The following is a 16417-nucleotide window of genomic DNA, read 5'->3' on the forward strand; positions in this document are numbered from 1 at the left end:
TATTAAATAGTGCTACATGCACTTATAGTTTTACTTACATTTTTACTTACAAGACTAATTTTGTTAGTTTTCTTTTGAAATTCAAATTTTATTACTTTCAACATATTAATAACTGACATGTGGAAAAGTACGCTTTTTTTTTTTAAGTACATTTAGTATTTCTCTATTCTTTTTTTATTCTTTTTTTCTCACTTTTATTTACAGACTTAACTATTCTATTTTTTTATTTTTTTTGTTATGTTTTGAACTATTACTCTAGTAAATATTTTAAACAAAAATTTAAATTATATTTTTGTGGGTATGATAATATTTTTAAAATTATTTTTTTATAGTTTCTTAATTATTGATATTATTTTTAAAATTATTATTTAAAACTATAACAAATATGAGTATAATAAAAAATATAAATGATTGAAAGAATAATTTATTTTATGTATTATAATAAAATATTGATAAAAAATAATTTAAGAAATAAATAATAGTTCTTCAAAGATGAGAAATTACTGTTAATTTTCTAAACTTTTTTTTAAAAATAAAAATCTAAATATATAAAATATTTTAATCAAAATCGTATAATAAATCTTAAATGATGATGAGAATCCCATATTTTGAAACATCGGATGTTAATGCTCTTAGATAGCCCTCCTTTGTTCCAAACACTTGCAAACAAAACCTGTAATTGTGTTCGGTAAACACAAATGTGGAGACCATTATTGGTTGGCTGTAATTTTAATTAGGTATTTTTAGGTCATAGCTACCTATAAGTCTATCTAACCTTACATGTTCTTCTGTCCGTTGGTGGCAGTAAGCAGTACCATACTTTTCTTTGGAAAATCGTATCGAGCAAAGAGAAAATTTTTTGGAATTTGAAAACTTCATTTTAGTGAATATTCTACTAAAAAGGCTGATTAGTTGGAGCCACTAAGCCAGAAAATGCATATAACAACTTTAATTTACTTTTAGTCTAAAGAATGTACTTTATCGATATAATAAACAAATTCTTTTCCTTTCCCTTCTTAGGAAAGATTATTAGTAACAGTTATCCATGCAATTAACAACGATAATTAAAGGTTCATTGGATTTCATCTATGAAATACATGAAGTTGTGTGAGGTTTACGACTAGCTGGTGATGGAAAAACGAAGTCTGACACGCGGCCTTGTTTGTTTAATCAAAATCAAAAAATTTATCTCATTTTAACTCATCATTATAATTTTTTCAAATCTCCAGATAATATATAATAAATAATTTAATTTTTTTAAATCTCAATATAAAATTAATATTAAACAATTATATTATAACAATATTTTATTTATTATTATTTAAAATATCTCATCTCATCTTATCTTATCTGTTATCTTATTTATGTAAGCAAATGAGGCCATAGATTCTAAACTATTAAGATATATGTCAGTTGAGACTACTTCATGCACTGAGAATATCCATATGCTTGACCAAGGTAAATGATATCCTACCTCCAGCAACTACTATACTACCCATTCTTTATTTTTTCTTTTCTTCTCTCTACCTTCTGTCTTCTGAAATTGGTTGTGAACTTGTGAGCGATTTGTATGATAGTTCCCTCGCGATTTGCTCAGCCCGCCCAGACCAACCCAAGCACAGACCAGACCACTCTCTCTCTATCTTTCCTTTGCTCTCTCTCCTATGTTAGGGTCTGATATCACTAATGCCAATGTTTAATGGGTGATAAAGCGGTTGTTATGCAAAGAAAAAATAATGCCAATGTTTAATGGGTGGTAAAGCGGTTGTTATGGGTAGTACGGGTATCATCACCCTTCTCATTATGCAAATTAAAAGAGCCACATGATGTGTTCTACAGCATGCTGTGTTGGTCAAATCTATTGTCAGTAAATGCACAGCTACTTGGCATCAATTGCTCACTACCCTCGTATGGACAATTAATCAAGGTGTTGCCTGACCAGGCCAGACATATGGTTGATATAGGGCGGTGGTAGGCAGGCATTGACTACACAATGCATGAACAATGCTCTGAAAGGCAAAGTATCGGTGCCGGCAGTTGTTTAGAATTGCCTGAGTTTAGGGCACGATTTAAGCACTCTGAAGGCACAATCAAATGGTCCATATCAAAGAATATGCGCAATACAAGGATCAAGTTTAGGATTAACTAATGGTTAGACTTGCCAAACACAGTCATAAACAACTTGAATAGGCTTGAGAGATGGTACGGGGCAATATAAAGGATCAATTTATCATCAAGCCTATCACGCAAAAAAGATCAGCTTATTCAGATAAAAATAAAATAAATAAAAATTATGTGTATAATACAATAACCATAATACATGATTTATTAACTTCTAGAAGTGTTTGGCATCAGACCAATACCAAGAAGGTAAGATTCCTTTCAAATATTAAAAAAATACTAAGAAGGTAAGAAGCAATGTGAATAAATATGTAAGATCTTACTGATCAACCATTCCTAAAATCCAAAGTAGTTAGGTTCCTTAGAGGATCTCTTTCTCATCATTTAAGAACACCTAAGGGTATGTATAATAACTAGATAGAAGATCTTTTGATTAACAAGACTCCAGGAGATCGTTTTGCCCTATCAGCCTCATTTTCTTCTATTTCATGTACATTTCTTTTGTGTTGTTGTAAATCATCTCCAGAAATGTTTTAGAAGACTTGCATTTTAATGCAGCTGATCTAGTACTTCTTTCTTTTTGGAGTTCAGTAGATAGCCCAGATCGATGCTTCATATCTTCCGGAGCAAATCAAACATAATACGCTTTTCGACTCATAATTCGGCATATCCTAAAGGACAAAGCGATGAACATCACGTCTCAATCTCAATTAAATACCCATCTTACGGGACGAATTGATGGACATCTCAATCTCGGTCAACCCTTGATTCTTGAACTTTCAATTCAATACGGCATATAAATTTCACGGCAAACCCATTCTATAATTTGTCCCCACCTTTGGCTCTATTATACCAGACTTTTTTTGTTTTTGATAAGTGGCTCTATTATACCAAACTAATGCCCCGCACACGGATGGGATAGCGAAACTCAATGACGGGACAGGCACACCATCCTTTCAGACGTACAACAAGAGCCTCTGAATATAGACCATACTACATTTAGAATGGCCATGAATATAAGCTATCAATGGAAAGGCGGTTTTGTAATTAATTTCATCGAACAGCTCGCGATCATCATCAACATCTACAAGGCAAGAACGATTAAATAACGTAAACGAGATTCTTAAATACTGGGTCATATGCAGTAAGGCCCGACAATTCTAACACGGGGGAGGAATGGACACCATGGATCTGAGCTTAATGTAGGGGATTGTCCATTTTATGGTGCCAGGAAACTGAAATATTGACCGTCAGAAGACTCGGAACACTAAAATTTGGAAAAAGAAAATATGGGCTTCACTTCAGAGGGCAGAAGGGAGTGTTTTTCTGTTTTCAAGGGGTGGAAGAATGGGCTGAACACATTTGAGTCCAGCTATCGTTGGTAAGTCCATTTTGAAGGATGTGACGAGTTACAAAAGCAAGCCCACATGGTTGTAGTTTAGTTGAACGAAAATGCTTGGGGATGCCCTCATTCATTTACTGTTTCTGCATTTTAATTTTTCTAATTTATTTTTTTACTTTATAATTAAAGAAATAAATATTAATGATATTGTATACTTTTTTTTTTCTTAATGATTAAGAAAGTTAAAAAAATCTTTTAAACAATGATAATTAAAAAAATTATCTTCAGACTATAACTAATGTACGCTCAACGGTAAGTGCTAGGTGGCTTGCTAGCATCATCTTTAGTTGAATCCATGGCTTTTTAATCACTATTTTTATTTTAATTTATTTTATTTGAAAATCATCATAGCACAAATCCTATCACCAACACGCAACATCGAAACCACCAGACTAAGTAGCAACTATATATTTTAGATAATGTTTGAATAGTGAGTTGAGATGAGATGAAATGAATTGAAATAAAAGTTAAAAATTGAATAAAATATTATTAAAATATTATTGTTAATTGTATTCTGTGTGGCAATTTAAAAAATTTGTAATAATTAAAAGAGATGAATTAAATTATCTTTATATCTAAACTTAAAGAGTTACTCGTCCTTTCATTTTCCCTCCTCCTTTATTCAATGTTTTGTGGACAAAGACATACATACAACCAAGCATTAGTAGTGAAATGGCTATAGTCAAATTTTGACCAAAGTTTTAATTAATTTGCATAAAATATATCTAAATCAAATTCAACAAATGAACATTACTTCTAACCAACACTAAACCCGCTGGCCAAATTTAGCCAACCCAAATTGCTAGACAGATCATATTTTAGCCATAAAATATTCATTCCCTCGTATTCATAGCGCACCAAACCTTTGTCTAAACAGCAAACATTCATCGGACCTCCCCCGGTGGCGTGGGCTTCAAACTGATTGGCTCCCTCTTCATTTTTTTTTTTTTTTTTAAAGAAATGACTGTATTTTCTCTCACTTTTTGCACACACGTAAAGACTTCTTTCCTTTTTCTTTTAGACAAAAAAGTTGCAAAATATACACTTTCTCAATAATTTTATTTTTGATTTTTAGTTTTTATCCCTTATTCCATTCTTCTTACTTTGGGTAAGAGAAGAGTTAAATAAAAATTATATCCGTTAGAATAATATGAACGTTATAAAATGTGTATTTTTTTAATTATAAATATATATTTCAATTACAATTAAAATTAAAATAAATAAAAATATTAAAATTAATATTTTAATATAATAGTGATAGATTTAAAAAGTTTATTATTTAATGTTGTTGAGAAGTGGATAGACAACTAGTACTCTTACTGTAAAAAGGTAACATCCTCTTTCTACTATTGTAGACCTTCTACTTCTAGTAGTAATGTCTACTGCTTACTGACTACCATTCTCTTAAATTATCTTGCCATTACCAGTGGAGTTGATAATGTATCATCCGACAACTCAATGACCAAGTCCTCGCTCTTGCACAACGCGTAAACGACATCCACCATGCTTGGCCTCTTTGTTGCGTCTCTATGCAGACAAGCAATGGCAATAGTCATGACATTCATCACACTGTCCATGGAGGATGACTCCGCAATCAGGACTCCATCCATCCATTGCTGCACTCTCCTCGCTTTCCTCTCTTCGTCCCCCGCCAAAATCCCACTGGTCTTTGTCCACAACAAATTCCCTTCTTCATCAATGGCCGCCTTCCCAGAAATAAGTTCTAGCAGAACCACCCCAAAAGAGAACACATCCATTTTTGTAGAGACGACCCCATCTGCTAAATACTCGGGTGCAATATAACCTTGGGTTCCAACAATGTGCATTGTTATGGCATTGCATCCGGATTTTGCCAGTCCAAAATTGGCAATTTTGGCTCTCATGTTCGTGTCCAAGAGAATGTTGCTGGTTTTGATGTCTTTATGTACAACGCGCGGCCTGGTGTGCTCGTGGATGTATTGGAGACCATTTGCAACATCGATGGCTATTCGTAACCTTGTTTTCCAGTTCAGTTTTTCGTCCTTGTTTCCATGAAGCCATGAATAAAGAGACCCGTTTTCGACATACTCGTACACTAGATAGCAAGTTGCATCCTCCGGGTCTATGCAGAATCCCTCTAGCTTCACCAGATTGCCATGGTTTACCTCCATAAGAGAAAACGAAGATTTTGTTATTTATAATTAAAAAAGAAAATGAAACCTTTGTTCAAAGTAAACTCATTAAAACAAAAGAAAATAGAAATTCTCAGTAGTAATTGACTGCGCAATTCAAGATCTTCCGAGAGTAAACTCATTTATTAGGAGGATTTCTGAAGAGATTAATCACTACTCTCAAAGAAATACTCTCTCTCATCCCAATTCCCACAACAATAAATCCTATAAAAGTTTTCTGGTTTAAGAATCGTTTCAGGAGTTTATAGGCTAATTTTCGGTTCCCAAATGGATATTGAACGAGGTGCTTCATGTGTGTCAATCTTTTTACTTTACCTTTGTTGGTGCGTTTATATATATATAGGAGTTCAATATAGAAAGTCTTTTATGTTTCCCATGAGCATCCAAGGCTTTCTGCCATGGTTTTTTTTTTAGCTTTAATGATATTCTTCCTCGGCAAAGTTTTAGGCCCATCTGGCCTCCATAGAAATCTAATCCGGACCTTCTGTTTCGTCTGTTTGCCTCTAGCAATCTTCTTGTTTGTTCTTTTCTCCTTTCACTTTCAATTTTTTTTTTTCAAAAGAATACCATAAAAAGGAAATCATAATGCATTTAAGAACAATCTATACAATAAGACTGGAATTGAAAAGATTCCTAGACTCGTAGCTAAAGAACCAAGTCAGATGTGACTCAACCAATAAATTAGGAATGACTAAAATACAAATTGTAAGGTTAAGTTGGAAGTTAATCGAATAAAATTTTGTATTGAACTGTGTCTCTTCCAAAGTCCATGACAATACTTATATTTCTTATTTCATTCTTGGTGATGGTTCACTTTATAGAACCCCTTTCATCATTACTATAATATATTCGGTAGCATTTCTAAAGGGATGTATCTGCCAGATGAACAATAGATAATGGCATTTCCACGAGCATCTAAAGAATATTTCAACCAAAAGGTGTGGACCATTCTGACATAACTCTAAAATAATGCTCAACAAGACCTGCACATATTGTTATTATACATTCATCATTTTACCTAACCTTAATCCTTTCTTTAATCTCATATTGGTAGTAAAGAATTGGGTTATTCTGGGGCTCGTCGGCCCATGTCACCGATCTTTATCTTTTAAAATGTTTCAAGTTTTGTTTCATTTTGTAGTTCTGTATTTTCCGGTATTTCAACTCCGTTTCTGTGTTGCCAAACATTCTTCTTATAGTGCTAATTGGAGACATAATTGGTAATTCATTCAGAAAAGTGCTTAAGGTGAAGTGTAGGGCCAGTTAAAACTCTGGATCAGAAAAAATTAAAACTAATGGAATGAAGTGAATTAAATCATCAAATTTATATTCTAACACGTTAAAACCCACATAATTGTCATCTATCTGCTAAAACAAATAGATGTACTCGAAGTTTTGACATCAGTTAACACAATTCATCACTAAACACTTCCAATGTAACGAGCATTTTTATTCTGAAAAGCAACTTTCCCTCACAATACGAAACCATTTATTTGCAAATGTAAACCTTACCGATTAGAATTAAAGTGTTACAGTTAGAATGCCTGCCTAAATATGATAATGCAATTATGCATGTGTATGGAGTTTCTGGGGGCAAAACGGTAGATTTTAAGCCTCCTTGGTTGGAAATTTGCAAGAATCCTGACATCTTGAGGGTCATGAACGCTCATTGAAAGAGTTTAGAAGTATACACGTGAATATACTTAGATTTGAATGGTCTCAGCTTCCATGATTTTCTTGTAATTGTTTCTATTGCCTAAATAGGTATATTCACATGTATACTTCCAGTGTACCTGGCTTATGCCTATCTTTACATGAATAAAATTCTTATTACTTATAAACAAAAAAAATTTGCAAGAATCCGTGGTTTTAATAAATGAGTGGCGATACGTAACATTTTGCCGTTGCAGTGTGGGGGAGGGTTTTGTTCTGCTTTCTTTCCCTATACGAATCATGTGCATTGTATTGTTGTAATTTAGCAGTGATACTTCAATGTTATTCATGAAAGCGTTTAGCATCAGAATGACAGAAACTAAACTTTGGGAAGAGAATTTTGATACCTTCTGCAAGATCTTGAGCTCCTCATAGGCATTCCACTTCATCTTCTTGATGGCATAGACTTCCCCATCAATGCTCCCTTTGTACACTGACCCCTGAATCAGGCAACTCTCGTTGAATCCATCAGTGGCTTCTATCAAATCTTCAATCTTAAACACCCTGTACTTGTCCAAGCAATCTGAAACATCTGCCATAAAGTTCTCCGTTCCCATCAACCCCTTCCCTTCCTTACCCAAAAGCTGCCTCCGCTTCTCCAAATCTTGCTCCCTCTCCTTCTTGTTCTTCAACCCAGACTCTCTGTAAACCCATAACCCACTAAGCAAAAGCAGCAAGAACCCGGTAATTCCCAACCCAATTGCCAAGCCTCTAACAACCCCTTCCCGCTCATCGCTCTCTACAGGAGGTGAAGGTGGAGGTACAGGAGCAGGGGAAGGAGCCACATCAGGCTGTGAAAGTTCTGGAAGCTGAGTGACTGGAATGAATATAGTATTGAAAGGCTGGAAATTATCTCCATTGACATCAGTTATAGACTCTGGTTGTACTCCAAACCTCGAAGCAACCGATGACAAGTTATCAGAAGGTTGGAAGACATAGGATACGAGGTAATTGACTTGGTTTTGCAACTGGGTACTGTTAGGACACTTGCAAAAGATAGGAAAGATGACGTTCACACCAATAGAAAGATTGGTAGGGACGAGAGTGGGATTGACAACCATGACAGATTGATAGGTTGTTAGATTCAAAAATTTGTAGGTGGAGACAACGTAGAACGTATCATCACGAACGATTGTATATGAGATGTTGGCATAAGAGATGCTAGTGGAAGTGTTAACCGAGTTGCAAGAGCAGGTGAGAGGAACAAAGAGGGGTTGGCTGGCAACAAGAGGGGAGGAAGGGGAGGATATGTTGCTGGGTTTTGATATCATGAGGCGGCTGACTGAGAAGAGGTCAGCTATGGAGGCCAGGTCCAGGAAGTTGGGCGCCGTGGCTCGGTAGAAGGCGTAGGTTTGGCATGGATATGTTGTCTGGTTTGCTGAGCAGGTGAAGCCTGTGGTAGTTGGTTCGGGTTGGGCATTTGATGTGTGGAGAAGGAGGTGGTAGAAGAAGAAGAAGAAGAGAGGGAGAGAAGAAGCGTAAAGGGATTTAATTTCCATGTTGCCTTTCTGTTGCGTCCCTCTTCCTACCGCTACAAGTGCTTGTGATAGATCGTAAATATAGAAGCTCAATTGCAGAAAATGACCGGAGAAGCACTGCTTGTCGAGTTCTTTGTCTGGAGTCAAAGCCGCCTCCGCTTTTACACCTTCTACCATTAATGTCATATTCGTCAACCATCACATCTTGAATATGACGTTAATTGATGGTCTTATATCTGAATTCAAGCTAATACTAAATTTTCCTTTTTTTTCTTTTTTTTTTTTTTTTGGGGATCAACAGGTTTGAAGTTTAGTTTTAATTATCTAATAATATTAAAATCTAATATTTTATTTCATTTTCATTTCTTATCTAAAATTATCTCATTTTATTTTTAAATTCAAATCCACACTAAATTTTCTATGTTTTCTTTTTCGGGAGTCAACAAATTTGAAGTTTAGTTTAGACTGGTTTATTTTGTAGATAAGATAAGATTAGTTAAAATAAAAATTAAAAATTAAATAAAATATTATTAAAATATATTTTTATTTTATGATTTAAAAATTTTAAATTATTTATTTTATTTTATATATAAATTTATAAAAATTATAATGATTAGATGAGATAAAATTAAATAAAATATTTTATGAGAGCGAACGAGACCTAAACCTCCGCGTGTAAACACCTAAAAATAAATTGTGATTCAGATAAGATGGGCATGGTAACTTGGGGCGAGAAGATGGACTTTTCAATGGGAACACAAAAGCACCCTGCGTCAAGGGGAACAGAGCAACCAGGATGGCCAGTGTCAGTAATCCATAGGAGTCCGTCACGTTGAAGCATATGCACAATTTTGAACACCCAATTGAAATTTCAACCTTGACTTTCTATGCTGGCAACAGACATAGCACGACATTGCCTGACTAAACATTTCATTAAATTTACGACAGCAAAGAAAAACGAGCAGCATGGCATCCTCATGGTTATTTTAAAGACTAGAAATTTTGAACCAAAGTCTAAGATCATGCGTGTGGGTTGTAATCTTGTGACTGGCTTGAATTTTGTAATACAATATCTGTCACGCAAAAGCTTGACGGGAAAATGTATGCAACTTCTAGAATTAGTCTCACAAACACCAAAGCAGGTGCAATAATTCACAAAATTCTACCTCTAGAATTAAATAATGATAGGAGGGATCACCTCAGCTCACTTTCTTTTTTTCTAAGAATGGATGACTACGCCTGCTCTAATTGTGTACCTGGATTCATTTCCCTCGATTGCCTTCCACTTAACATTTATCATTCTGCTGATTAGAACTCCGTACTAGTAATATTATGTCCTGTAAGTTAATGCATTAGTCACACCATCAATCTTGACGAAATGAATTATTGGGCACAAAGCTTTAAGTCTATCATGCGGCAAAGAAAAAGAGATTAGAGCGCTTGCAATGAATAAATATTTATAATGACCAATGGAAGAAGACTATCCATCACCAACACTAGATTTGCCCCAATACATTATGTACAAAATGAAAATCAAGTCACAGAAGCAGCTAAACATCTGAAGAATATGACCACTAGAAAAAATCTAGATGTGCCATACTGCTCGATTGCAGTTGGCTAAACTCCTTGGCAACTTCATTTTTCCTCAGCTGTACTAACTGCAATTATGTTTTAAGGTTTAAAAGAAGGTATATTCCTTTGTCTTCTTTCCAAAGTGTCAGAATAAGATTACACAAATTTGATGATGTTGCTGGGGTGACATACCTTGACAGCTTTTTCCGACAATCCCTGACAATACACTCAGGAGTTGAGATTATGAGAGCAACTTGAGGCCGGTCGGGTGTTTACAAATCACAAGCTACCACTTAGGAGATGCAGCAAATTATAACATAGACTCGCGCACATATTAATATTTTTTTTACTGCTCTGATCTTTTTCCCCCTTTCTCTACCCACCCGGTGACCTGCTCCCCTCCTGCCCCCTCCCCCTCTCGCACACAGGTAAACTGTAAATTCATGTTTGCAAAGAAATTGTATTTCTGTTTGGATGTTAAAAAAATGTATTGCTCTTTGGATGGTGAGAAAATGTGAAATCTACAGAGGAGGAAACATATAACACTTAAAAGACTCGCTGTCCTATAAATTGCCACAGATCACATCAAGTCCGACCAAACTTACCACTGTATCTGCCCATAAGCTTAACTATTCCAACTCCATTTTCCACAATTTCAACTTTTGCAGCATTAATGGCCATCTGAGGTTCTTCAACATCTCTTGTTTGGGATTGCCGATATCTTCACCATGGTTGGTAAGCCATTAATCTTAATTGGGCAAATTTGGAGATGGGTTCGAATATCTTCAAGAAAGATGTTGAGACAAAGATGGGTTCGGCAGAGGGGAGAGGGGTTTCCGACAACAGAACGAAGGGAGAAGAAGATGCTGAGATGAAGGGATTGGGATAGAAGAGGAAAGAGAGAAGGAAGAAGGGAAAAGGGAGAGGGCAGAATGGATGTGCAACCATCGTACCTACCATAAGTCTACAACGTTGTGAAATTTCACTGCTGGGTTTAAAATGAAAATGTACACCCGATCGGTTTTAAGGTTTCCCCTAAGATTATATGTATTTCCTTCTATCATCCAAGCTGCACCCACAAGTAGAATGTTGTTCAGCTCCAAAATCCTAATCTCGTGATAACTAAAATCTTAAAAAGGACCAAAAACTGTATCTTTGATAGGTATACAAGTTACATGGGGGAAAAATTACAGGTGTTCTTGAAATAATCTTTGAAGATCCAAAACATAATCTCAATCATGAGCACATAAGTAGTTTCTTCTTCACCAAGCTATTACTCAAAGGCATGCACATTCTTTACTGAAATTATTGAATAAACAAAAACTCTGAAATGAAGATGAACATCCACAACAAATACTGTCAAAATATGACAAATAGCAGAATTCAGTAGACGCGGTCCAAGTTGGTAAAAATAGAATCACGAAGTCAGCTCACAGAGCACTCCTCGTAAAGCTACTCAACTGATAGGTAATAATCCATAGCACATTAGGAACTGCGAAATGGTAACTTCAAATATCCTAATAAATGCCCATCCCGCATCCCTCCCTCCTCTCTCTCCCAGCTGGCAAATGAAATTGGCCCCAGTGACCTCCAATTATATCATTGCTGCTATGTTCCATCTCTGCAATATGCCTTTTGCAAATTTTATTAATTTAATTTTCTATAGACTATATAAAAAAGTACCACCTCTGCAATAGTCATTCTACCACCATCATCCATCCACCACTTTCAATCTATGTCATCCACCAAGATTGTTAAACATATAATTTATATAAAATACTACAATCTAATATATAATAATGATTCAGAAAGCTGATATTAAGAATAGAGAGAAGATAGAATTAAACCAGAAGGGGAAATTTCAGCCACATTGATAAATTTTGGCCCAAAGATAGAAAAGAAAATAAAAAACATATTGCAACCATGTACCCTATCCTAATTAGGAAAAACGTGCCAGTACGACAAGTCTAATGCACTAACTAGCATGGTTGTACTAGGAGGTATCACGTTAGATGAGCAATCACATCTATAGATGTAATTATGATTCAATCAAGATCCCTTTGAGGGGAGCAGATTGACGATGCTACATTAAAATAAATATTAAACCTTATTTGCCAGCTGACATACTAGGGCATCAGTGCCTCAAGGTAAACCAAGATGGCCAATGCGATGGTTGGGTTGTGGAAGAGATTCCAATTGGGAGGTCATAAGCTGGTGGTAACTGGACAAGGTTTTGGACCAGCATGGATCCCTCAAACACACTTACAAGCATTCTCCACCAACTACAAGGATATTATGAGTAATAAATGCAAATATGGTGAATAAAAACATCAATATCAAAAACCAAATTTGCATCCTTTTGCACTTTTTTCTTTTTGGGGTGGGGTGGGGCAGAGCATCAAAATCCACAAGGACTGCCACTGCGATGCACCTTTAGACCAATGCACCATGAACCTACTAGGAAGCAGCCCAAAACCATAAAAGGTTTGATGAACATAAGGATCACTAACAAACCATCTTATCATAAAAAAAAGGATCCCTAACAAACCTTGCCTTGACTGAGTCAAGTTTAACGAACAATTAAGGTCCATTAAAAAAAGAAACTGAAAATCAAGTATTTTATGATTTAAGCAAACAACTCAAAGAAGGATTTGAAAATGCTAGGGGTTATCATATACATTTTTTTTTAAAGTACTGTTCTCAGGATATTGGGGAATGGACTAATAGACAGCAACAAGCATTTTCAAGTCCTCCTGTTCTGAGGTATCATATACATATTTACAAAGGCCAATAGCAAATGGTATGTAATTGGTTGCTGCCTCCAAACTTCTTTTTCCTTTTTTTGGGAGGAGTGGGAAAGGCTAGGCTCTGCCAAAGCTCTCTCTCTCTCTCTCTCTCTCACACACACACACACACACCATTTAAAATTTAATGCTTCCTTCTAGAATAACAATCACTTAATTCCCTCCATAAATATAACACAATGGAAGATACAAAAAGTACAAGAAAAGAGATTGAAGAAACCTGGGGGAAAGAAAAGAACTATTCCTCCATTCTCATCTTGATTATGAATTCTTGTGACAATGCAATATGCTAAGGAGATATTATCTCTTTGTTATATCGTCCTTTTTCACAGTGAAATCCCAGAGGTCCCCATATTTCTCATTGAAATCCCATATGCTCATGGTATTGTAGTCAGCTATCAACTTATCACGAGATCCCCTATCCATATTGTATATTTGAGGTTCGAAGTTGTGAGGTTTGTCTGGCTTATCCATCTCAATTATGGTAAATACAGTCACAAACAAGCCTGTTCCGATGAATAAGTACACCATCTGAAAGACAAGCAATGAGAGAATGATTTCAAAACCATGACAAACTAAGACCGTTTTGGTCATTCCGAAGTACATAGCAGTGGCTTTAATAATCTTTTGTATGTGCTAAATATGGATTTGTAGTACCGGAACATGCATGAACATCCCAGTGGCAATTGCTGGGAGGAAGAGCCAAGAAATTAACCCTGCAAAGAAGATCAACCCAAACGATCTTTAGTAACTCCTACAGTAGCAAATTATTAAAGATCAGTAGTCATTCATACCCTGAAAACCCGTAGGAGGTTCTACTGCTGCAATATCTTCTGCTATGGCTCCCCAAAAAGTTCCTATTAAACGCCCAGTAAAAGCTAATTAATGTAAGCAGCCTCCATGATCAGAAAACAAGGATTGATTCTTCAAAAAGAGAGATTGTGGCCAAGTCTCACTAACAAAGAGGTCAAACTTATAGACCCAGAGAAAATTCATATATCTTTTTGTAAAAGAATTGACGTTTTAGCAGACTTACATGAAGTTATTTCTTTCGGGACCAACAGGAAAGTATGTTGGGTATTTCCACCTTATGTCTTGGTTTAAGTCCCTAAGAAGCTTGAACAATGTTTTCACCTTCTACTCCCCCAGTTACATAAAAAGTTAAAAAAAAAAACCCACTCTGAGAACAAATGATGTGGCCCCAAGCTGTGCACAAGCCTAACAATTTGCAAAAACGAGAAAGGTGGGGGAGAGGACACCCATTTTCATAATATTTTCAGTTGATACTGCACTAGCTGCCCTTTCCCTTATATGGGAAAACTTAAAAGAATTAGTGAACGTGTGTATATTGGCATACATTTAAGTATCAGTTAAAAAAAATATCGGCATGGAAGTAAGTGTGGAGGAAACTTGAGGCAATTGAGGCTTTTTAGCAGATGGACGTGAAAGAGAGAGCTTGTAATAGCTAGTCAGTACTAGTCATCCAGTAAAATTCCCTTAAAGTCACTTCCTTTCTTTTCTTTTTGTCCATGTTACTTCCTTTTTTTTACCCTCCAACTTTGTGGAAGGAAGTTTTTGCTCGTTTGGGATTAGCTTGGGCGATGCCGAGAAGAGTAAGTGACCTCCTAGCTTCTTGGAGAGGCATTCGGGACAACTCTCATATTGCATCCATATGAAAGATGGTACTAACATGCCTATGGTGGTGCATTTGGAGGGAGAGGAATGATAGAAGCTTTGAAGACCAAAAGCGGTGAATGGATGAGCTTAAAACTTTGTTTTTCAATAATTTACTCCATTGGTCGATTGTAATTGATTTTCATAGCATGACCTTCCATGATTTCCTTGTATCATTAAACTAGCATGCATACCCATTGCTCTTGTATATGTCCCGTATACTTGGGCAATTACCTACTTTTTTTATCAATAAAAATTTGTTTACCTATAAAAAAAAAAAAATTGTGCTCTTTTTGCCTAACTCCCTTTTTTATTCCTTGTGAATTTCGTGAATATCCTCGTGAATATCCTCATTCATAGTTTCTTCAAACTATTCTGAACTTCAATTTTCTGATTTTTTTTTTTTCTAGGAGCAAACTTGAAGCCCCAAAAATTTATTGTCAATGGCAGGGTTTGTTAACCGCGACAAAAACCCCGCATCGTGATCCAATTTCCCATAACACAAGAAACCCCAATAGTTTGGAAAATGGGAGATTAAATTCCATACTCCCATAAATTTAAAATCCTGATAAATCTTCGAGCATTATATTAGGGTTATTGTCCCTCTTCCTAAAAGAAAAACTCATATGTCCAAAACTATCCGATCACCACCTCTTCAACATTAAAAATAAATAAAACTTAATCGCACTGAACCCATAGATAATGAAGTATATACCTTTCTCTTCGCCTTCGTGATACGTGTGGTGTCCATCGTACACCCCGTACTTGAAATCATCCTGAAACACAAAAGACAGTCATAAAAAGTCACTCACACACACTGACACTGAAAGAGTGGCGGCTGAAAGTGAAAGACCATACAGGGTCAACACTGTTTATGCCCCAACGGTCAACGGGATCTTCGTTGAGATCGGGCTCGATCTCGGACAGTCCAGCACGATTTAACTTCGTAGACCTGCGATTCTTCCCCGGGTTCCGGTAAAAACTGGAGGGCATGGTAACTAGGGTGTTGAGGTTCGAAACCCTAATCCCAGTCCTAACAAATGAATCGGAGCTGAGTTTTGGGGTTGAAACGGCAGAGAAAACTGGGAGCGAGGAAGAGCAGACCGCCATTTTTTGTTTTATCCTCGGTTTTTGGCGATTGGCGATTTGATTAGGCGTTAAATGCGCGCCTTGCATTGGCAACGGTATGATAATGTTCATAGTGACGGCCTGTCTTCGTAAGTTGGCCTAATGACTAATTATATTGTGACGCGTGTTGGAAGCAATTATTGGTGTAAGGTGTAAGGTGTACGTAAGTTGTTTACGCTCCTCGCCTCACAGGCTCACCCCTTAGGTGGTAATAGATTTTTTATTTTTAATTTTAAAGATTTAAATAGATTATTAAAAGTAATTTAAATAATAAACTTCATTATTTAATTGAGTTATTTTTTTAAAAATATTACCGAAAAGTTCGTCTCATTTTATTTCTTTATTATAAAATTT

At 35.8% G+C, this 16417-nt stretch overlaps 2 protein-coding genes across 2 annotated transcripts; both read right to left on the bottom strand.

Moving 5' to 3' along the window:
* Positions 1 to 4781: 4781 nt before the first annotated feature.
* On the bottom strand, positions 4782 to 9103 carry LOC122277767 (serine/threonine receptor-like kinase NFP). Its single transcript, XM_043087902.1, has 2 exons — positions 7755 to 9103; positions 4782 to 5667 (listed from the first exon to the last, which is right to left on the bottom strand). Exons 1-2 carry the CDS (start codon positions 9069 to 9071, stop codon positions 4933 to 4935), a joined length of 2052 nt encoding a protein of 683 aa, XP_042943836.1. The 5' UTR covers positions 9072 to 9103; the 3' UTR covers positions 4782 to 4932.
* Positions 9104 to 13377: 4274 nt separating this feature from the next.
* Positions 13378 to 16089, bottom strand: LOC122277776 (photosynthetic NDH subunit of subcomplex B 5, chloroplastic). The gene is made up of 5 exons (XM_043087915.1): positions 15794 to 16089; positions 15651 to 15711; positions 14056 to 14118; positions 13919 to 13977; positions 13378 to 13792 (listed from the first exon to the last, which is right to left on the bottom strand). The coding sequence occupies exons 1-5, from the start codon at positions 16043 to 16045 to the stop codon at positions 13562 to 13564; spliced, it is 666 nt and encodes a 221-aa protein (XP_042943849.1). The 5' UTR covers positions 16046 to 16089; the 3' UTR covers positions 13378 to 13561.
* Between the last annotated feature and the right edge of the window lie 328 nt (positions 16090 to 16417).

Source organism: Carya illinoinensis, chromosome 1, assembly GCF_018687715.1.
Source record: "Carya illinoinensis cultivar Pawnee chromosome 1, C.illinoinensisPawnee_v1, whole genome shotgun sequence".
Lineage (NCBI taxonomy): Eukaryota > Viridiplantae > Streptophyta > Magnoliopsida > Fagales > Juglandaceae > Carya > Carya illinoinensis.